Source organism: Ambystoma mexicanum, chromosome 1p, assembly GCF_040938575.1.
Source record: "Ambystoma mexicanum isolate Mex_15411 chromosome 1p, UKY_AmexF1_1, whole genome shotgun sequence".
Taxonomy (NCBI): Eukaryota; Metazoa; Chordata; class Amphibia; order Caudata; family Ambystomatidae; genus Ambystoma; species Ambystoma mexicanum.
The window spans coordinates 111,868,245-111,892,382 of NC_090921.1; the positions used below are offsets into that span (position 1 = coordinate 111,868,245).

Below are 24,138 nucleotides of genomic sequence, written 5' to 3' on the forward strand. Positions count from 1 at the left end.
GGAGTTCCGCAGCAGTCCCCGTATCGGGTCGGGAGCCTGTCTATGGTCTGTCTACCAGGGAGCGTTGGCAAAGATCAGCTGTGCACGATGGTCCCTCGTAGCTCGGGAAGAGGGCGCCTTACGAGGTCCTCTCTGGGTCAGTCCTTGGAGGCACAACAGCTTTCAGATTGTGAAGGAGAGCAACAGCAATTCTTCTCATCCAGCAGGGCCTCAAGGTCAAGTGTCAGTTACTCCAGTTACTCGTCGTAGTGGACTTCAGCTTCTGAACACGATTCCTAGCAGTGAGAGGTCCCCAGATATACTGTTGATCTCCCATTCATTCCACTGGGTCACACTCAACCATCCAATCACGACTACAGGCATTCATGCAGGCAGGCAGCCAATCGGGCCATTCACTTCCCTCCAGACACTCACAACAGGTTATGTGTATTGGGACAAGTACCGAGCCATTCAACACTCCAAGCTGCATTCATACCGGTTTCGGGCAGGGTTGTCTCAGTCATTGTGTCAACCACCAGATACTAGACACCCACAACACAGAATGCATATTCGTCACACACTCTATTCACCCAGGGCCCACCCACAGGAGGTACCCACAACATACATCACCGGGAAGGCTCCAGCTAGTCTGGCCGGGCCTTCACAACAACACCATTTGGCATTTCCATCCAACAGCCAGTCAGGGGGAAGGGACAGAGTCAGGGCTTCCCAGGACTTTGGGAAAACAAGGTAATGGGTAATAGAAAGCAAGAGGCCACAGGGGCCATCTTGTTTTCCATCAGGATTCAACTGATCCCAATGGTAGGACCAGGGTATCCCAAAATGGAGGATACTCTGTGCACCTGTTGATTTCAGCATGGAGCTGCCACCAGCCCATACCCTGCTCTGTGGGCCATCCACAGGTGCCCAAAAACATACACTAGGGGCACAGGGTTGTACCCCCACCCATGGGTGCCATAAGGGTATCCCACGGGTCCATTCACCAAACCAAAAGAGAGAGAGCTGCACCGCCAGGAGTCCCACATGAACTCCTGCGCGGAAAACACAACAGAACACACGATAAAAAGCCGTAAAGGACAAGGATACGGAGGCCCTGTCCCTCCAATGCTTTTCCAGCATCACACTACCGTTGTCGGTTTGCCCATTGTTACCATCATCATTGTTGAACTAGGCATAGATTTTGCACAACATCGTATACCCAACTGGCACACACAGAAAAATAACAAGAGAAAAACAGTGACTGGAACAAAAATTTCATCATAATGCTGATCCACAATGGTATCCAGTTGAATATGTTGTCGAACCAGTTGCTCGGCTCTATTCCTCCTTACTTCAGCATTCTCTCGCCCAGATTGTGTACTGCCAAGATGATGTGGGAGAGGGTCCTATTATCCACATCTTCAGAAGGTAGGAATGTACAGATTTTTCAGCAAACCCCACCGTCCATTGCTGTGAGAAGGTCTAGGACATACCGGATCTGCATTGTCATTAGGCGCAAGGCGCAGAGTTCCACCTTGATCACATTGAATCCCTCTTCAGTGTCGTTGGCCAGTTGGATCAGTTGCCAGCGGACAAATTGCAGCCATTTGGCGTTTGTTTGCGCCTGAAGTCCTGGCGTCAGAAGGGAGGCAAAGAAAGTTTCGGCTGAATTGAACAATTTGTATTTATCAGGAATCTCAGCGAGGAGGTTGGATGACTCGCTGGAGATGTAGTTGGATGACCTCCTTTTGCGGGACACTCTGTCTCGTAGTTCGTTTTCAGTCAGAATGTCATATGTGGAAGGCTCTGTGGTTGCTGGTTGGGGTGCTGCCGATGTGCCAGCCGAATCTCCTGCTGCCGATATGCCAGCCGAATCTCTCCCCCCTTGGATATGGCTTTCTGGAATTACCATTAGCACTGAGTGCAAGGTGGTCAGGGCGCAGGTGCCCTTCCATGATGTTGGTAGATGCAGGTAGGCTTGCTTGCCACATACCCAATACATGTCCATGAGCGCTGCTGTGCCTTTTTTCATATCTGGGATGATGATTGTGTTGTTGCATTGCCTGTTAGAACCCATTTGTACCTTCCCTCCGCCATGAAAACAAAGTTTGTGTGGAATTTCCTTCTGTGCTTTGATGGGTTTCTCGAGTGCAGTAACCCACGTGAGCTTTGCAATGTGTTGAGACCAGACGGGAGTACATGTTTCTAAGACCCATTGAAAGTTCTGTTCAGTTAATCCTTGTAGTGCCTCTGCTTTAAACATGATTTTCTCGTCATGCCACTTGTTTTCTGTAAACCTTGTCCCTCTCATAACAAAAAATGGTTCTTTGATGCAAATCACTCCTTGCGGCTTGCTTGTGCAGGTGTTCTTGTTCTGCAGCATTTCTATTGTAGCTGTGTGTGACTGGAAGGTGCTACGAATTCTACATAATACGAGATGAATTAAACATTGGGCATCCGACAAGGGCACTTCTTGAGTTATAAATATTTTTGGTGTGCCTGACACATGCAGTATAAGGGAGCAGACTTAGCACCTCTCATTTGTGGTTGTTTTGCTGTTGCACTCATGTCTGAGTACCACAAGTTTGACTGATCTGGGTGGCGGGGTCTTCAATTTCATCTAATCCCAGGCCATGGTAAACATCATATCTTTTCCCTCCCGCCCCCCTTTCCATCTCCTCTTTCCCCCTTCCCAGTTATTTACAATTTTCACTCTCCGGTAATTTATGGGGAAGACATCTGTCCATTTTGTTCACTGAATTCACTAGCAGCTTACCAAGACCGTGGTGCTTGAGTGTCTTGTGTAATTGTAGTATCAGGATTAAAGTGCATTACAGTGCCTTGTGAGGTAGGATCTACGGTTGTATACACATTAGTATTTGTCAGATCAGGCGCAGTACTCCAGGAGTAGTCCCTATCATACTGATTGGTCACATTGTCTTTGCTTAGTTGAAAATCAGTAAGAGAAAAAAGTGCAGTTTTGGCCGTTCAGTTTTTATGCAACGTGGTAAGATTGTTGTTTACAGAGCCATTATGTTACCACATAGTTGTAACTCCAGCCCATATGAGGGTTGAACGTTCCTGTATCAGGTTTATCCCACTCCCCCCCCCCTCTTTCATATCCCCAATTATGAAAGACACTGTCCAGTACTAGGCCGCAAAAAATAGCATCACAGAAAATAATATTGCTGCAAATTTAAGTCCACATTCAAAACTATACCACATATTTACTCTACTAGCTACTCTATCACTCTCTACATTTGTGTCGTTAGTGAGGGCCCTCCTTTCTTGGGGCGATATAAATTTGTTAAGTACATTGCAAAACATACTTCACGTTCTCTTTTACATTATTCTTCTTTCCATCATTACCACGTTAATATATTATTCTTTTTTTCAACTATTCATCCTTTATACTTTTAATTTCTACAATTCTATTTTGTTCTAACAATTTTTTCTAAAACACAGAAAATAAACTTTTTTGCAAACCATAATCAAAACCTAAACACCCAGATCTAAGAGAGAGAAAGAGAGAGAGAGAGAGCTGTATGCTATTTCTTATATATATATATACAATTAATTATATCCCTTTTTTCTTATCATGCAATTTTACTTGTTAACTCTTCTTCATTTGCCATTTTTAGTTTGCTGTATTTTGCACACCTTTATTTTAGCCACTTGCAACTTCGTTGCTCTCGTTTTGCTCACATTGAGGGGTTGTACTATCGTGTGCTCTTCTCACATTTGACAGATGCACCCAATATTTCAACACCTTCACTTTAACCGCGGTTGGCGTGCAATATACGACCTGATAAGGTACATGAAATCTCGGAGAGTTCCACCTCCGCACAAAACTTCACACGTAAACATTTTCACCTGGCATTAATTGTCCTGTTGGGCGGTCCTGCGCTGGTGTTGTAGTATTTTTCTCAGTGTTTTGTGTTAATGGTAGTGCGATGTGTCTTGCTATGCTACGCACTGCGCGTGTTAGTTGGGTAATGTGCCTGGCTGTAGCTGCCTCACCATATTGTGTTAACCAGTACATGCTTCATTACATTGTGCCTCGCTGTGGCGGCTTTACAATATTGTGCCCAACTATCTTTGGTCACCCTTGCCTAATTCTGCCCACCAGGTCCCACCCTCCCTCCCACAGAACTATAACTGTATAGCCTAATAGAACTATGCATACCATTAAGATTCAACTTTCCAATATACGACTGACTATCCTATATGCCCTCACAACAATGGCACTTATCAACCTCTTACCTTGCACCCTGGAGGAGAGGAACCTGAGACTACGTGCAAGATTGCCCCGGATATATGATTCTAAAACCAATAGCATCAGTTCCCCAGTCTCACATCGTAGGCCCACTTCCTCGCTACCATCCAAACTCTCGCCACACCCACCATTGGACCCTCGCAAAAAATACAGACGTATCCCCCTGGCCCACCCTCCACGCTATCATACTAGAACTAACCTTCCTAAACCTAAACTCCCCACTATCCAAGGACAGAACAAAATGATGATCTCAGTTGCCCTTATTAACGCTAGGTTCCTTATGGCGCATACCACCGAGATCGCAGACTTACTCGCCAATGACGATTTAGACATTCTGGCCATTACTGAAACCTGGCTACATGAGGCTGCTGGTCCTGCACTCATGCTAGCCATACCACACAATTATCACATACTTAGGGTCGATATGCCTAATTCCAAAGGTGGCGGCCTTGCTATCATAGCCAAAACCAAACTGGCATTAAGCCTAACCACTCCCCCTGAAATCAAATCCTGTGAACTCGATGCAGCTAAATTGCCCATCTCCAACAATAGCACACTGACCATCCTCTTACTATATAGACCACCTGGTCCAATAGGGAATTTTGAGGAAGACCTTTCCAGTCTCCTCTCTAAGAACATCAAAAATACCTCAAAGCTACTATTGCTTGGAGACTTTAATTTGAGTTTCAACGACCTAGAGGATAAACAAGCCCAATCTATTGAAACCATCCTGACAGAACATGGTTCTTACTCAAAAAGTCCTTGCTCTCACTCACATGAAAGAGCGGATACTAGACTGGGTGGCCAACCTGAACTGTCTTACTACCATCACCAAAATAACACCTCAACACTGGACTGATCACCATCTCATTGGTTTCTCAGCCTCCTTAGATCCCCAAAAATTTAAAATAATTGACTTAATACCACCATTACCAACCAGAAGCAAAAAAGACTGCACCGCTGAAAAATTACTTCCTCTCCTCTTACCAACACTCTCTTCAATTATTAACAATCCTGACCCCAATACACTAGTAGAGACCTTCAACAACACTATTATCAAAGCCCTCAACATTATTGCGCCAGTCAAACTACGCAAAAGCAAACAAAAGTCACACCTCAACACCTGGTTCACACCCCTTCTAAAAGAAATAAGACTTCAAAAGAGGAAACTCCAAGCCATCTGGCGACACTCGCCCACGGCTAAAAATAAAACCTTACTAACCAATTTCGCAAACTCATACAAGAAAGTAATTATCCTTATGAAAAGGAATACGTTTAATGAAAGAATCACCAAGGCTAATTGCAATAGCAAGGAGCTATTTTCCATCTTGCGCGAAATGGAAAATCCTATCCCACCACCAGATAATACCCCAAAAGATAAAAAAATGGTGCACCAGCATCCAAAATGCCTTATCCAACAAAATAACCACCCTGCAGACCAAAATAGCCAATAAAAAAGCTTCCTTGCGCTCGACTGAGATGCCTTCCACCCCACCCGCTGTTACCACAAACAATGCTACACCATTCAGATTCTCCAATATCTCTATACTGGAAACTGAAAAGGTTATACTATCACTGAAACCCTCCAATTGCCAGGGTGATGGCTGCTCTGCACAGATAATTAAGGATGCAGCCAGAGATTTATCACCTTTTATCTCCAAGCTAATTAACGCTTCCTTCAACTCATGCAATGTCCCCATCAACCTCAAAGAATCTTGGGTATTGCCTCTTCTCAAGAAACAGACCCTAGTTCTAGCCATCCCCACCAACTACAGACCTATCACTACGGTCCCTTTCCCTTTCAGACCACAACATGGGACTGAAACAGCATTAATCGATCTAAAGACACAAATCAACGAGTTGAAGGACAAAGGTAAAACAGCTATGCTACTCCTCCTCGACTTATCGGCAGCTTTTAACCTGTTGGATCACGCAGTGTTATGCGAACACCTAGCGTCAGATGCACATTTCTCGAATGATGCCATAGCCTGGGTACAATCCTTCCTAGCTAAACGTACGATGAGAGTGTTTTCCCCATCAGCCTCAGCAGACCCAATCCAAACTACCTGTGGTGTTCCACAAGGCTCATGCGTCTCACCGACAATGTATAACATCTTCACCAAGCCACCCTTCAACAAACTTGACAGACTGGGCGTTACATATACCAATTATGCTGATGATGCCCAGATCCTCATACCCTTATTGGGCAACTTTGTCGAAGACACAGATCTGGTGAATAGGATATAACTCATCATTCAGGCATGGGTGGCCTCTCACGGCCTCTGCCTGAATGACGACAAAACAGAGATTCTGATTCTGGGTTCTGACTCCAACCTCAAGAAACTTAGCCCTAAATACGCAGCATTCAATATCGATGGCAATGATATGAAAGTATTAATGGAGGTTAAAACATTAGGCTTTTACCTAGATTCCACACTCTCACTAAATAAACAAGTTAGCTCCATGTCCTCATCTGCAGCCTATACCTGCAAACTAATCAGGGCCTGTAGACCCTTTTTATCTAAAAGCAGCTGCATTACAATTGCCAATGCATTAATAATGTCTAAACAAGACTACTGTAACACCCTTTATGTAGGCACCTACCAAAAAATACATAATAAAATGCAAATTTTACAAAACAATGCCCTGAGAGCAGCGCTGAACATGCCCCGAAGAGAGCACATCTCCAACCTCAGAAAGGACCAGCACTGGTTAAAAATCAGCAATAGGATACTCCTTAAAACAACCTGCCTTACCTTCAAATACCTGAATAATGCTGCACCCCCTATCTTTTTGCTAGACTGACCAGAAAAACCTCCTCACACTTTACTAGATCATCTAACCACCTCTGCCTTGAAACACCTAGATTTAGACTCACCAAAGCAGGTGGCGGTAGCTTCCCTGCCAAAGCGGCTCTCTCTTGGAACGCTCTCCCTACGGCATCCTAGTGGAGCAGCCATATGCCAGATTTCGTTGTAACGTACTGAATTGGATCCGCTCTAAGGACACTTAGACACCGCTCCACATTCAGGACACTCAGACCTTACCTTTTGATACTATGTAACTCGTTTTTGGAGCTCAATTATTTGAGTAATTGGTGTATGGCTGTATCCCTCTTCTGCTCTATCTGTACTGAACATTTTTATAATGCACTCTAATGCTTGTGGGATATTAAAATAAGCTGCTTCGTTTGCGGCGGCGTCCGCTGCCACATTCCCCAATGAGATCGCGTCCGTGTTATTTGTATGTGCTTGGCACTTCACAAATGCTACCACTGACGGTTCTGTTAATGCTTTTACTAGCTCATTCAACAGCTGTACTGGTGAACCATCTGCCCTTCTAAACCCTCTTCGCCACCAACGTGCCAATCCTGAGTGCACTGGTGATGTTGCATATGCTGAGTCACAGTATATTGTCACGGAACACCCTTTGGAAACTCCCTTTGGCTGTATGTAGTGCTTCAATTAGCGTTATCAATTCTGCTGTCTGCGCTGAATAATGTGAGGGGAGGTGTTTTTGTACAATCACTTCATATTCTTCTTCTTCCATTCTTACCACTGCCTCCCCAACATGTTTTTCACCTGTCACACTGTCTATTGATGCTGACCCATCCACAAAGTATATTTCCCCCTTCTCCAGTGCATTTTCACTTGCTTTTGGAATGTCATCTTCTTCTCCATCATATGTAGCACAATCGTGTTCTTGTATGTCTTCTGCTGTCCATGGTTCAGTAATGAATATGGCTGGATTCACTGTTTTGCACCTTACTACGTGAACGTTTGGGCTTGAAATTATTATTTCATACGCCGTTGCCCTTTGTGTAGTGAGAATGCTTCTGGATCTTTCTAAAATGGCAAACACTGAGTCTTCTGCGTATAGTGTCACTGAACAACCCATCACGATGGTGGCGCTTTTTTTTATATGGCAAAGGCGGCTGCAGCGAGAGCTTGTTCGCACGCAAAGTGGCCTTGCATTACTGAGTGTAGAGTACTGCTGTTGTAGGCCAATGGCTTGTGGCCTAATGATGTCTTTTGTGTTAAAGCTGCTGTTATTAAAATGCCATTGCAGTGTGAAAACAGGTAGAACTCCCGATCATAGTCCGGGTTCGCTAAAACTGGTGCAAGTGCAATGAGGTCCTTTAACTTGAAATACTCTGTTATCATCTCTCGTGTCCATTTTAATTGAACGTTGTCTTTCTGTGCTTCTTTTAAATCCTGTAATAGTGGGCACGTGTATGCTGCATAGTCAAGTATCCATGCATGACAGTAATTACAAATACCAAGGAATTTTTTCATGTCTTTTACTGTTTTTGGCATCATTAGGTGGCGTATTGCTGCTGCTCTGTCTGGTATTATCCTTTTGCCATCTTTTGAAATCAGTTGTCCTAAGTACAGTACCTTTGCTAGGCAATATTGCAACTTACCTTTGTCCACCTTGTATTCTTTTGTGGCTAATAAATTTAGCAATGATATCGAATCAGCCCGGCACTGTTCTTCGCTCTGGCTGCAAATGAGCAAGTCATCTACGTACTGAATTATCGTACTCTCTATATTTATGTTACCAAGATCTTCATGCAAGATTCCGTTAAAGATACTGGGGCTCTCACAGTACCCTTGTGGTAGTCTACAATGCTCGTACCTGTTGCCCCCCAAAGTGAATGCTTTGAGGTACTGGCAACTCGGGTCAAGTGGTATTGAGAAGAAGGCATTCTTCAAGTCCACTACTGTGAAGCAGGTAGCATCTTTAGATGTGCTACATAAAACTGATGCAGGATTAGGCACTAGTGGAAATTCTTTCTGTATGACATCATTAAGTGGGCGTAGGTCCTGGATCATCCTCCAAGCCCCGCCCCTTGCTTTTTTGATCAGAAAAATTGCAGTGTTACATGGTGAATTAGACAGCACTACTATCCCTTGGTGTAATAATGCATTTATTGTTTCTCTTATCCCTTCCTGTTCTTCTCTTCATAATGGGTACTGATTTACTCTAGGCGGGATTGCACCTGGTCTCAATTTAATTTTTATGTGCGTGACCTCCTGTAACAGCCCCACGTCATGGGGGCCTGTGGTCCATAATTCTGGCAGTACCTTTTCCATATCTTCCTCGAATATAGTGGGTGGCACATTAACACTAGCCATGAAAGGGTTGTGTATTTCTCTGTGTTGGACCATGATGTCACATGGTACACTAATTTCCATTATTATTTCCCCATCAGTGTCATTGTCAGTAAACAATTCCTCATCAGTTAAATCATGTAAAGTCATATTTGGGTCTATGCACAGCACTGTTCTCCACTTGCAACCATATGTGTCCAGTCCTATTACTGCAATATCTTTGCTTGATACTTGCGCTCCTTCCAGATCAATAGACAAAATTGTGCCGGGTACGACATCTGTATTTACAATTGGGCGAAAGACAAAATCAGATGGCACTTTCCACTCTTTTCATTTTATCTCTGGTAGTACCCGGGCAAGCACCCTTATCCCATAAATGAACATGTCCATGTCTATGGGCACTCCCTTTACGGCAATTTCGTTTGTCATGTCAGCATTGCCCTTACGGGGCACACCCCTGGGCTGGAATACACTATCTCCCGCTCAGTAAATGAGATGGTCATATTCAACTTACTCAGAAGATCTCTTCCCAACAAATTTATTGGTGAGTCTTCATGATATAGTAGAGGTGCTCACACTGTTTTTCCCCCCACCGTTATGTCAAGATCTTTTGTGTAAGGAACTTTTAAAATAACTCCAGAGAACCCTTGTGTTTCCAAATTTCTTTCCTGAGAGCGGGAACCGGCCTTCCATGTGGCACGATTTTTTAGCTCCTGAGTCCACCATAAAGATGAACTGTTTGTTGCCTACCTCCGCCCCCACTAGTGGTTCATCTTCTGCACTAAGGGTAGTGGATAGCACTCGACACGCAAGTGCTTTCTGTGGGCTGTCCTAATCTGCATATGTCTCCATTCCTGGAACAGAGAATACATTGTCCCCACTACGGCTGCGCCGCGAAAAGGTGTCAGCGCGCCATTTGTAGACGCTGCAAAAATATTAGTGTTGGTGCTTCGCATAGTGTTCTGCCTTGCCATTTGTTGCTGCATACCTCTCTGCTGTGGTTGCTGTCTTTGGTGCATTTGTGGCTCTCTCTGTTGTGGTTCATTATAGCATAGTTCGTTCTGGCCACTCCCTCTCATTGGTAACCTATAGGGACTGCCTGGGTGTGGGTGGCCATACTGCTGTTCATTTCCCATGGGGTGTTGCCCTTGATAATAACCCATTGGTCGCATTCTGCACTCTCCCAAAAAATGTCCCCACCTCCTGCAATTCCAACATGACCCTTGTTGTCCTCCTCTCATCCCATGCCCTCCAAATCCTCTATATCCCATTCTTCCAAATCCCCCTCTCTTTCCTCTGTACCCACCTCGTCCTCTTGCGGGACTGCCCTGCCATTGGGGGCCTCTGTACTGCTCCTCTCCATCCCATTGCTCTTGTCCGTTTGCAGACCAAGCTGCTGCCATCCTTGCTGGTGCGTTTCCTACCCCCTCCTCTCCTTCCCCCCGCCTGTCAGTGGATGTTGTTGCATTCATTGCCGTGACCTTCACGCGACCATAGCTTTGATAAAGACCCCAAAGGTCAAAACGCATGTCGGCTGACCACTACTATGACCAAGAGTCTTCACTTAAATAAACTTACACCATATCAACCACACTCAGTGTGGAAATTCTTCCTTTCCAAATGTACCAGTGCAAGGTAGCCAGGATCTTCTCTCTAAACTTACCTAAGAGGTGTGGGCTTCACCTCCACCAGCCTGTCACCTTGCATATATAACTACCATAGTACGAGAACTTAGAGCTTAGCGCAGGAGTGTTCATAATCTAGGGCCCGCCATTCTCCTAATTCTTATAATATGTAGTGTAAAATATTTATTGAGAATTAGGTGCCCGGGTTTTATATATGTTTTGTGATTTGTACAGATTAGTGATGTAAGAAGAATCCCCTGAGGAAGACCATGCCATTTGATTTCACATCTTTTTTGCCCAAACTGGCATGTTTGTGCTACTAGAGTCGTAGGCTTTCTGCTTGTTGGCATTGGGCTCAGTTGATAACGAGACAGTGCTAGGTGCGGTTTTAAAATAACATGGAATAGTGTATGTGGCTTTAAAAGGAAATACACTGAATGGATGTGTAAATGTTGGAATGTGTGTCGTTTCAGTCACGCTCCGCACTAGCACTTTCTATTCGGTTTCTGCTGTAGTAGTGTTTGAAATGATACACAATCATGTGTATCAAGTAGAACATCGATGAATATGTGTTTCTTTGACACATTTTTAAGCATAGTATTGTAGATTCTGTTTTTTAAGTGTCAACATGGGTTTCTTGTTCCCTTATAAAAAGGGATCGTAATTTGCTGTAAACATCACAATGTCTGTGTATTTTTGATTTGACTAATTTATTTGAATACATTATTGAGAATACATGGAATGTAACTAAATTAGATATTATGTTCCTAAAGGATGTAAATGTTTTCAGAATGTATCTCATCTAAAACCATTGGGTGTATATAATGTGAGAACTGGGAATAATGGGAACTGGTATATGTCGCCATGGGAACTGGCATTGGTTGCCTAAATTGGTGTGAGGTTATTTGATAACTAGGCAAACTAAAAACTCGTTAGGGTGTGCTAAGTGCCTTTGCTGGAAATCGGCAACAATGTGCTATATAGGTATAATGTAAACTAGTAATAATGTACACTGGTAATAATGTACTATCTGTCTTCAAATATACATACATAAAAAACTGAGCGACTGCTTTAAGGCAAGTTATCAGAGGCCAATGAGAAGAGTTCTGTTTTTTAAATAAGAGTTACTGCTGCCCAATGTAAGACTCATTTACACACCTGTGTCTACATCAAATGCACGCGAAGGTAAGAATATTTGAATTCCTATTTTGGAAAGTTGGGAGTAAAGTAATAATTGAGGGAGTAAAAATGCAATGTCCGAGCGGCTTTTAGTCAAGTTAAAATATCTTTTAAGTATAAAAAATTGCTAATTTGCTCTAATCCAAACATTCTTCATAGCTGACGAGTAAACTAAGAGAAGCGCTTGTATGATCTAGGCCGTCTGCACATGATGCGGCACTATAGCGGAGGTGCTCCACGTGGAAGATGCTGCTCATGGAAGTCCTCTGTACACATTTCCTGAGAAGTGCAGGAGGCATAGGGACACCTGCATACCTATTGCTCCCTATTATTCATCATGGGTGGTAGTGGCCTGATTTTAGGGAGTCAAATTAGCAGTTAAGTCACTTATCTGGAGCCAAGATTGTGGTGCTTGATCAGTGCCTGATAAGTTTCCTATATTACATGCCATCTAATGAAAGTATGTTGAAACATTTTCTGAATAATCATAAAGTTAAAATAGCATTTTGGTGCATGCCTATGCCTGGCCGGCCCAGAAAGGTTCACCAAGCATCATGAAGCCCCATGCTGCCAGAGCGTCTGCTGGATATAGTCCAGACAGCTCCTGACTTCCCCTCCACATGCAGGCCATTGACTGACCCCCATCTCTTATCTCTCGCCCGCAGGTACCAGAGCCTTGGAGACAGAGGCACAGCTCCTGGACAAGCTCTTCAGCGAATACAATGTGTACGTGAGACCGGCTCAGACGCCCAACGAGCAGGTGGCTGTCCGGATAGGGATGACCCTCTCCCATCTCATCAGCCTGGTAAGAGTCGAGGAAGGGTTGAGGGTATAGGGTTGGCAAGCTGCAGATGATATGATATGGCATTTATAACACACCTATACACAAGTGTTTCAAGGCATGACGAGACAAGGGCGGGGGAACAGAGGGAGGCCGGGGACAACGATCTTACTAGGCCAGGTGACATTGAGATTGCAGAAGTGCGGGGGAGGGGAAAAGTGCCAGGGGAAAGGGGAGGTGGGCAGTGCTGTACATGGGATCAAAACAAATAAGAAGTGCGGCCAGCAGGTGGCAGGTGCAAGGTTAAGTGCAGACAGCAGGTGTCCAAAGGTGCAACTAGGGGGACTCTAGGGTTACAGATACAGACCCAAGTGATTGGTTGCCGGGAGGCAGTGCAGGTGTGCAACTGGCCGGGCAGGGACCTGGGCCCGAAACAGAGGGTAGCCAGGTGACCAGTGCAGCATCAGACAGGAAATCAGCAGGGGAGAGGAAGAGAGAAGGCAGAATTAAAGAAGAAGGTCTTGAGGTGCTTCTGGAACCGTAGAAGATTCTCCTCAAGTTTCAGGGAGGCAGGGAGGCTGTTCCAGAGGGAGGCCCCATCCGAAGAAAGAGATCTACCACCAACTTGTTGCTTGGAGAAGCAACTGACCCTCTGGGAGTTGGAGTCCCTTGGGAAGAAGTCATTCCATTGACCTGTGATGTTCCAGACCTGAGCGGATGTATTTTCCAGGTTTTTTGTATAGTGCCACACAGTGCCGGCCTTAGGGCAGGGTGGGCCGGGCGACCACCACCCACAGGGTGCCATTAGCCCCCTTTCACGTCAGCTCGGGGGAGTCTTTCAAGGGCTCCCCCGAGCTGGCATAGTGGGAGAAGGCGCGGCAGGCGCCGTTTTGTTATTAAATGCACCCACGGCAGTAGGGCGCATTTATTAACAATAGGGTGCTGATGTATCAGCACCCTATTCACATGATTACCTCCCCGATCCGACTCGGGAGTGAGGCGGCTTGCATTGGAATAATTTGCAATTCCAGTGATTAACTCCCTGAGATCTGCCGGAGCTGGGAGGTAGAAAAAAGATGTAACGCATCCTGCCTGACCCCCTGCCCCCGTCCCACCCCCTGTTTACCAGGGGTGCATAGCGAGGGGGGGTACCAATTCACGCAGAGCGATGTTGCCGCTACGGCCGAGCCTTGCGCCACACGCCCTGAGGCCTCAAAACACACAAGGAGCCACAACAGACATACAAACAGATAAAATCGGGTAGAAAGCAGGGAGTCTTGTTAATGGATTTTCATTGATGAATGCTGTCAGTAAAGTCCTTTTCTCTGCGTTAGCTATTGGTCTGAACATCTGTCGAGGAGGGAGATTCACTGACTGACAGACATGCTGGCACAGAGTTCCGTCAAGCTGGGGTGGTCAGCCCCATTGACGGGCACGCTGTAGAAACATCAGTCCGGCTGGAACGTAGTCAATCCCATGGCAAACCCTGACTTGGACATCTCTGCAAGTCTGACTCAACACGCCAGGTCCACCTCTGTAAAGCCTGGAAAGTGTGTGTCCCAGGCACAGAGTCAGCGTCTAAAAGATGGGTAAGACTAGCAAAGAGTCGGTCATGTCTGGTTTTCTTCTAAAATGCAGGTTGGGCTTTGGCCGACTCAACACATGGCAGAATCTACTCCTGGAGGGGAACAGTGATGGGGCCGAGTTATCACATTTCAGGCTAATGGTTTTGAAAGACTTCCAGGGTTGACACACAGAGCGTCACGCGTCTGGTTCATGCCTGAAAGGTGTGTGGTGCTGGGAAGAATCAGTGACATTTCAAATGAGCAGAAATAGTCACATGGCTTGTCCGTAAGACTGTAGTCAGGAACTTATCAGAGTCACTTTTGAAAGGCAGGTAGGGCTGGGCCAGAATAACAAGTTGTCCAACTCCAGGCCTTGTGGGCCGGATCCATGTTGGAATTTCAGGATTCCCCTCATTAATAATCATGAGATAAATTTGCATACATTCATTCTAAATGTATGCACATTTTTCCTCATGAATATTAATTACGGATATCCTGAAAACCTGTCAGGTTTCGGGCCTTTGAGGCCTTGAGTTGGACAACGCGCTCACATTCAGTCATATTCAAGGATTGTATCCAGTTATAAATTTCCCAAGGAAAATGCATTATTTCCCCAAATTTCTACTCTGAATAAAACCAAGCACATACCACAAATACTCTAGGTCTAAAGTTTAGAATAGTAAATAACACCAGCCCTAGAATATATTGGGGAAAGCTTTTTAGGGCTCAAGACTGGCAGACCTTTTGCCGATTGAGGAACTTGTAATACCCGCGACTCTGAAAGGATGGTAACGGTGCAGCAAAGTCAATTGCATGCTGTGGCCATCTTTTAGAACATGGCATGCATGACTGGGGCAAAGTCACGTCACATGTCTGCTCTTCTCTAAAAGGTATCCAGGACCAGGCCGGATTTAGCAGAATATCCTCTCATCGCAGAAAGGCTGATGGCACTGGCAAAAAGTAAGCTATTGATCAGTCTCGGTGCCAAGATGTCATAAGATGGTAGGGCTGGAGCAGTCAGTCCAAGGTTAGGCTTGCCTCTGAAAAGCAGAGTCAGTCACATGACATACTGTTGGGATTGGAAAGTCAGTCAGTTGGCCGTCAGCCAGCCATGTTCCTAACTTTGCCCCAACCTCTGCTGATACAGTGAAGTATGCATTCCTTTTCTAAATGTAAAAAGTATCTATTAAGTGCATGTAAATGATTCAACTTAAAAAAAACATATTTAATGAAGAAAGCTTAGGACTACTAACTTTATTAAGTTACTTTATGCCCCAGTGGGATGATAACTAAAAGTAAAGACAGAAGCCCAAGTCACAGCTGTCCACAAGAGGAACCTGACTGATGAAAGCCAGAGTAATTTATTCAGACCTGAAAGATAACTTACAAAGCTCTGTGACAGGTTCTTAACTAAGTGTGGAGCAGGGGGAGGTGAACTGGCCCTCTCTCCTGGAAATGGATCGAAGATACCTAGGCTTGAGGCCCATAGGGCTGTAGAAGTGGCAAGCCCTCTGCAATGCATATCAGACTTGTTGGTCATTCACTGCTCAGTGCAAGTGAGGACACCAGTTTTAGAAAGATGTCACAAGGGAGCATGGCCAAGAGAGTATAAGCAGGGAGGGATATCCTAGATTATCATATAATAGGTTATTTATAACTCGCTTAATACCCAGAGGTTTCTAAGCACGGACCCGGGTATCGAATGTGTGTTGCTCCGTGTCGTTTTGCTTCCAAGGCGAGCACGTTGCCCCTGAGCTATCCTCCCAAGACTATTTACATCTTTGCAGAAAGATGTCCCAGGATCTGATGCCGCGACCAGTGATTAGTGTGCATAGCGCGCCAGTCTATTTCCCATATCAGGACTAGGGACAAAAGGTATTCTATGAGCTCACTTTGGAATCTGCTCTCCAAATGCCTCTAGATGCAGAGCAATCAGGAGGGGGGTGAGGATGCAGGTGTCTCTATTCACCTGCAATGCTGATGATGAGCAGTTATATTTTCTGGTGTCATCAGTGGCTGGAATTAAGCGCATGAGCCTATGTCTTGACGCTCTTCAAGACTTGGCGTCTTCACATTTTCTTACATTAAATCCAGTCAAAGCAAGAGTTCTTTCTTTTCATATCCAGCACTCCCTCACTTCCTCGTCAATCCTGGATTTCCTTTCTATTATCTCTTGGTCTCCTCTGCTAAGTCCCTTTGCATTCATTCTAGATTGTTCACTTTCCTGGAATTCTCATATTTCTTCCGTTTCTAAATCTTGCTGGCTGCACCTATTTATGATGAAGAACATCGCACTCTTCCTTGACCCTTTTGGATACCGTTGTGTTGTCCAAGCGTTGGCATTGCCAGGTTAGAAAGCCTTAGCGCTGCACTCTTCCTCAACCCTTCTGGAAACTGTCCTCTTGTCCAAGCATTGACATTGCAAGGCTGAAAGCCTTAGCGCTGCACTCTTCCTCGACCCTTCTGGAAACTGTCCTCTTGTCAGGCCCGGCTCCAGCAGGGGGGACAGGGGTGCCAGGCCCCCGCAGATCCAGCCCCTGGCCCCCCCTAGAAAGGAGGCCATGTCAGTGGTGTGATACACCACTATTAACCAAGGGAGTGGGGGGATGGACGGCACTCTAAACATTAATCGGCAACCTCAAAGACATTCTGAGAGGCTGAACTGCAGGATTTGTTTTATTGCCCTAGACAATGATTTATGCCCCACAGCCATGAAAGTACAAATAACCAGAGAGATGGAGAGCCACACACACCTCCTGAGGTAGCACACATATTCAAGCAGGTTGCCTACAACTATTTTCTCAAACCTACAATCACAATGTTGGTTTCTGTATTTTAAATTGTGTTTATTTTTTGTGAGAATATTATGGTTTTTCACATCCTGCTTAATAAAATGGTTAACTGTATCAAGTTATATAAATGACAGGTAAGATGCTTGAACACAGATTTCTGCGCAAGGTGCGTCACCTGACTTGGGGTCCTTACAAATTACATTCAAAGTATATATTCTGCTGCATTAACTACTTGAGTATAAGTGAAAAGATAAGGTTGGTTGTAACAAAAATGTAATTCTGGAGGGGAGGGTGTAGTAAAATCAAAAAGTGATACATGCAGGGCTTTGAATTAAACATTACCACTACCGTTGCTCTGCGCAACATTCTATGACATCATTTTGCAGTATGTCTGTACCATTAGAGAAGGGGACAAGCCATTAGCAAATGACTTTTGGTGCTGCCACCAAAAGGTGCAGGTCATTCTCAGTTTCCATCTTCACTGGAACACAAGTAACCACATGGATTTTTAGGCCCTTTGGTCTAGAAGATTGGGACTGGCTTCTGATATTAGTGACAGGGCCAAGGCTGATATGCAAACAATAGTATGCAAGGCTGGCCAGAGCAATGACGGTGGTTTTAATTGATTCATAGACTTTTTACATATTAGGTACAACCAGAACGCATGCAGTGAAACGCAGCTAGGATGGCGATAAAATGTGAGAAGAAACACACCTCCTATGGGTGTGTCTGTTCATTTACCCACCTAATGACTAGCCATGGCTGTGTTAATACCTCACCAGAAAAACCTAACGTTTCTAGAACTCTATGAGCAAGCTCTATAACAAAGTAACACCAAACATGTTGCTGTATAGGGCCTGTCAGTGTTATATCTAAGCATTCTTTTGAGTGTTTAATTACTTAATTACCTGTGTAAATAAGCTCCTGGTGTAATAAAATTCTCTTAATGTGCGTCTTCAGCCAGTTGATTTTATAAGCAATATATTTGGCAATTCCTCTGTGATTGCACTGAAGTCATGTCTTAAACAAGCAATCACATTCCATCCATTTTGGCTTGCTTATAGGTATTAGACATTTGCCAGGATATGCCATCATATGCCCAGTTACTGCCACCATTTTCCAGTTGTTCCCATCTTATGACCAGGTGGTACCCTTATGTGGTGCCCTTATGGAAGTGTCTGGCAAATGCCTATCCATGCCTAATCAAAAGCCCAAGCCGTTGGCTTTGCCGATGCATGTTGGCTTCTGTTTGTCTCCTTAAGTTAATGTGTATATGCCCAGATGTGGGTGTCTTGCTGGCTACGCCTTGGGAATCAAGCTGCACTGAGCTGGTCCAACAAGGCCCTACCTGAAAATTATTAGGCTAGGTTGGCAAGTTTTGACAAGTTTTAGATCTTCTCATGCATACTTACCAGTGGGGCTCCGACCTAAATAGAATGTATCTTTGTTTGGAAGCCTAGTCTACTCTGACAGAATGTTTCATGATTCAAACTGATAAGTACTGACTTCATAACCTTAATCTGTTGAGTAACTTTACAGAGTTTGCAAAGTATGATGTAAATCCTGGGTGCTGGGTGTTTAGGCAGTGCCAGAAATTAAACATGAACACCCACAAAATAAACAAAAAAGAGGAGCGTTTTCTATAATGTTCCAGGGCAAAGTATATAAGGTGTACATCTTTTATAAATAAAAATCAGTATTTCAATATTTGCTAAAGAGTACAATCAGAGGTGGATTTAACATTTAGACAAGGGACACATGCCAATGCCCCTCCCCTGCTCTACCCTCACCCCTCACATGCAAACACCAGTGCTGAACAGGCCCTACCATAGAGGTTGTATCTTTTAACACGTCTCAGAGGCAGATTATTTACAATAGGAGGTGCTATGTCAAATATGCTGTTGATACTCAGTGTCTTTTCACTTTATCAGGTGACCACTCCAAAGACACTGAGGTCATTAATGCCACATACAACCAAATCGAGCTCTGGATGCTGTATAATGGCCTAGCCCTGAATAACTTAAAAACTGAGATTACTATCCTGGGCACCAGCCCCAAGTGGCGCCAGCTTGGTCAGTCCTATTCATTCTTTCAAATCGCAGACCGTCTGCTCCCCACTTTGAAAAACAATAAAAACCTTGGGAGTCACGATTGAGGTCCCATATCAGCAGCCTAGTGTCCGACTCAACATTATATTACATTATACCTTTGGCACAACTCAGACAATTCCTTGAGGTTGTGATCAAAGGGAGCCGCCCGGACTTCTGTGGCAGCAGTCTACTTAGGGTAGGCAAAGGAGAGCTCAATCGTCTGCAAGCTGTCCAGAACAATGCAGTTAGGGTCGTTATGGGCATGCGCAAAACAGAGCATGTCTCAACAGCTAACCGAGCATTACATTGACTACCTATTACAAAGAGAATCAAGTTTCGTACCCTTTGCATTTCAGGGGCTTGCATGTATGGAATAAGCCCTTTTTATATGGCAGCACAGTTAAAGTGGCTATCTAACAGCCGTAATCTAAGATCCAATAACACAGGGTTGCTTTTCACCCCAAAGGCCAAACTGGTACAGGTACAAAATGGATGCTTCCCAGCCACAATTCCTCACTTGTGGAATACTCTCCTGCCTGATTTGAGGCTGTGTGCTAGTCTTCCCAGGTTCAAACGTGTCCTGAAAACCTTGCCTTTTGAGTAAATGGATCCTTGACCTCCACTAGTTTCTCTCAGGTTTCTCCTTAGGCTTCGCTGAGCTTTGTTTTTTATTGTATGTCATGTCAGCGCTCTTATGCCCCCGGGCCACTGTCATTGTGCTTTAGAAATAAATTCAATAAATAAATAAATTAGAAATGAGAAAAGGTAAAAAGGCAGTGATCATTGCTGTGGCACTTAAATATATAGGGTTTTAAGAAGCTATTTAAGTGTGATTGTTAGGTGATTAGTAATTAAGGGGATACAGAACAAGCTGTGTGAAACAATAACCTTGACATGCATTTCATTTCACTTTGTGTCTGTAAGAGATATTTTGTAAATTCTCATTCATTGCTATGCTGGAGCTTGTAGGCTTCCATTCAGGATGGGGAAAATAAAGCTACAGTCATAAGGGATTCTTTTCCAGGTCAAGCAGAGTGGAAGAAGTGGCCCTAAATGCATTTAGCTCCACTTTGTATGAGCTACAGGATTTTGTATGATTTGCCAAGTGAAGTTGGAGAGCAGATCAGACTTAACAAGGCCCCCTGCCAAATCCTATTGGCATTCCAGCAGCATGTATTTTTAAATTTGCTGAAATCCAATGGATTCCTATGAGATCTGCCGACTTTTACACGTGGTAAAAGCGGACAGAGTCAAAAGGAATCCATTGCGGATGACTCCCACAATCATTAATTGTGGAGGTGATTAAAACTTTTCCAGACACGTAGTGGTAAAGTAAAGATCAAAAGCGATTTTCACCTGTTTTAATCTTTACTTTTCCAGTAATTGGTGGAACCAATTAAAATTAATGAATGGCCCCTTTTGCAAAAAAGGGCAAACAGGAGAATTCTGCTCTATGCAGTTCAGGATTCAAAACAAAATGCCCCATCTTAATATTTTCATCAACATGTTTCTACAATGATGAATACATTGTCAAGTTGGTTTATCATGTGACTGGTGCATTTTTTAAGTAAAAAGTAAACTGTATACAATTTAGTATTATTTTAGTTATTGGAAGCCAAACTTCAACACATATTTGTACCAACTTGAGCTCTGCAGATGTTTGGTCAAATATCTATATTTCAGGCTATGCTGAAATTATGGCTTTACCACTCAACCAAAGTGTGTGATCCTCAGCATATTTTTTTAATTTCACTATGCCTTGCCTGTTAAAAGTAGGTGCCCCTAGAAGGGATTCCGTTTGCATTACAAGCTATTCCAAAAAACGTCACTCATGGTTTAATAGATGGCCAGCTCAGGCATTAGGACACACACACACACATCTAACTTTGAAAATATCCAGGCCACATTTATTGAACAAAATTGTGTCATTCATTACCAGTGAACACATCAAACAAAGAGTCATCTCGGACAATTGCATTTTATAACCAGACAATGATGTAGAGGGGCATGACAGAGGAGCAAGACCCGCTCCTTCATGCCATACTCCACCAGGAGGCTGGAATACCCTCAACCAGCACCATCTGCCTCCTGATGCAGCCCTTACAACCCTAGAACAGCCTTGCACTCTCAAATCAATTAAAATGCGCTGTGAAAATGCAACTAAATATAACATTTTGTGTTTCAAATTTAATATTGGACATGAACCATTGATGGGAGACATTCAGAATGGGACTAATGTAGGGTTCAGTTGGAAAGGAGGGGGCATTTGTGGAATGGGTGGGTGAAGGGAGAATTGCATACCTGTGTATGTTATTGGAGGATACGTTGTTGTGCTTTAAATATTGTTAAGATCAACAAGACTACCTGTATTGATTGGGCATAGTATGTTCTGTTCATGAAATAAAAAAAAGTTAGAAAAAAATGTAATTTTGTAGGAAACAAAATCTCCTATTCCTTGCTTCAGTATTGTGGGGGGTTTATCTTTCACAACAGGATGGAGGGAGAACAAGCATCCCTTTCGGGGCCGCTGGGAGTAGCCACAGACACCATCCATCTGCTCAGCCCTCTCAGAGGAAGAGGAGGAGGCATCGCCCTGAATTCTCTTAAACCAGGCCAGGAAATGCATGCTGGGTGCTGGTGTGAACAGGTGAAAGGGTAGGTAAATGGGAACAGTGATTAGGGCAGCTGAAGGAATGTGTCTGGATGGTGAAAGGTGAAGGAGGATCAGATATAACAGAAAGGGCAGAGCAGATGGGAAGGGAAGACAGGTAGATTGATGTTGCAATACGATTTTCCTTGCTTCTCTTTTGCTATGTACTTTTTTATAGAGGTGTGCACATTTATTTTTGGAGATCTGCAAAATCTAGATTAACGCCAGCACTTTGAATAGGGTTCTCCTAGACCCACACCCAATGGAATGTGGGCCCCCCTGGTCACAATCCTGGCCCACACAGATGAAAATTCCTGGAGCCGGGCCTGCCTCTTGTCCAAGCGTTGACATTGCCAGGCTGAAAGCCTTAGCGCTGCACTCTTCCTCAACCCTTCTGGATACTGTTATCTTGTCCAAGCATTGACATTGCCAGGTTGAAAGACTTAGCGCTGCGCTCTTCCTCGACCTTTCTGGATACCGTTATCTTGTCAAAGCGTTGACATTGCCAGGTTGAAAGACTTAGGGCTGCACTCTTCCTCGACCCTTCTGGATACTGTTATCTTGTCCAAGCGTTGACATTGCTAGGTTGAAAGCATTGCAGCTGCACTCTTCCTCGACCCTTCTGGATATCGTTCTCTTGTCCAAGCATCAGCATTGCCATGTTGGAAAGCCTTAGCGCTGCACTCTTCGTCGACCCTTCTAGATACCGTTATCTTGTCCAAGCTTTGACATTGCCAGGTTGCAAGTCTTAGCGCTGCACTATTCCTCGACCCTTCTGGATATGATATGGCATTTATAATGCACCTATACACAAGTGTTTCAAGGCGCGACGAGGCAAGGGAGGGGAACAAAGGGAAGACAGACAACGATCCTACTAGGCCAGGTGTCATTCAGATCGTGCAAGTGCGTGGGAAGGGGGAAGGGACAGTGCAGTAAATGGGAATAGATAAAACAATTAAGAATAGATTAAAAAAGTAAGTAACGGCTAGCAAGTGGCAAGTGCATGGGTAAGTGCAGACATCAGGTGTCAGGGGCTGGTTGGGGGACTGTAGGGATACAGAAACAGTCCCCAAGTGCGGGTGTTGCCAGGTGGACAGTGCAGATGTGTGACGCTGGTGGGGAGGGACCTGGGACCGAGATCAGAGGGTGTCCAGGTAGCCAGTGCAGTTCCGGTAAAGCCAGGAGGTCAGCAGAGCAGAGGAGGAGAGAAAGCAGAAGCAGAGAGAAAGGTTTTGAGGTGCTTCCAGAACCAGAGATGGTTCTCCTCAAGTTTAAGAGAGGCAGGGAGGCTGTTCTAGAGGGAGACACCAACCAAAGAAAGAGATCTACAACCAACTCGTTGCTTGGAGAAGCGACTGACCCTGAGGGAGTTGGAGGTGGATGAGCGAAGGGCTCGATGAATGATTTCCAAGCAAACCAAGACAATGAATGTTGCCCCACGGATGGTGATTACAGATCGCCACTAAGCCTGTGACGCAGTTCATAGGCTGGTTCTATGGTGGGTATTACTGTACTATTGCGTGAAACCACCATGATTAGATGCAGGACAACCACTGAGACATCTATGCCCTAGTCGGGTATGGTCACCACAGGAAATGCACCAGACAGTATAAGGCAGAGAAGGAGGTCAGGCAGGGGTGCGCCTTGGTCCCCTAGTATTTTGGTACCGAACTAGTGCATCGACAGGATCGCCGAGATCAGGATAATGCTCAATGAAATGTTGCCCCTGTGAGAACGTGGTAAGCTCAAACCAGATTGTAGACCTCCCTGTGAAGACCGCGGGACAGGTTGCTTTGCCTTGATCGTTTTCAGTAGAGCGATGCTCGCATTTCTGAAAAAAAGTATAACAAAATGATTAGGGAGTTATTCTGGTAAAACATCCCTATTCCTACTGCCTCATAATTTCCCATTCTCAACTTGTGTGACCCCCACCACAAAGTGGAGGGGTCGAAAATGTGATGTACACAGCTCTTTACACCAGTGCGGCCTGCTACGGCACATGTCGACATTATAGCCAGTTTCTGGACACCATTCCGCTCACACCTGGCTTTCCCAGTACAGCAAGCCTGGCAGTGCAATTTCCTTTT

The 24,138-nt window shown here is 44.6% G+C and overlaps 1 protein-coding gene across 2 annotated transcripts in view; it reads left to right on the plus strand.

Annotated features, from left to right (window-relative positions):
• The window catches only part of CHRNB1 (cholinergic receptor nicotinic beta 1 subunit), a 189,530-nt gene that overhangs the window by 23,973 nt on the left and 141,419 nt on the right, over positions 1–24,138 (plus strand). For both annotated transcript variants that reach the window (XM_069644480.1, XM_069644489.1), the window contains exon 2: positions 12,839–12,978. In XM_069644480.1, the coding sequence (XP_069500581.1) occupies positions 12,839–12,978 (140 nt within the window). The remainder of the gene's footprint in view (positions 1–12,838; positions 12,979–24,138) is intronic.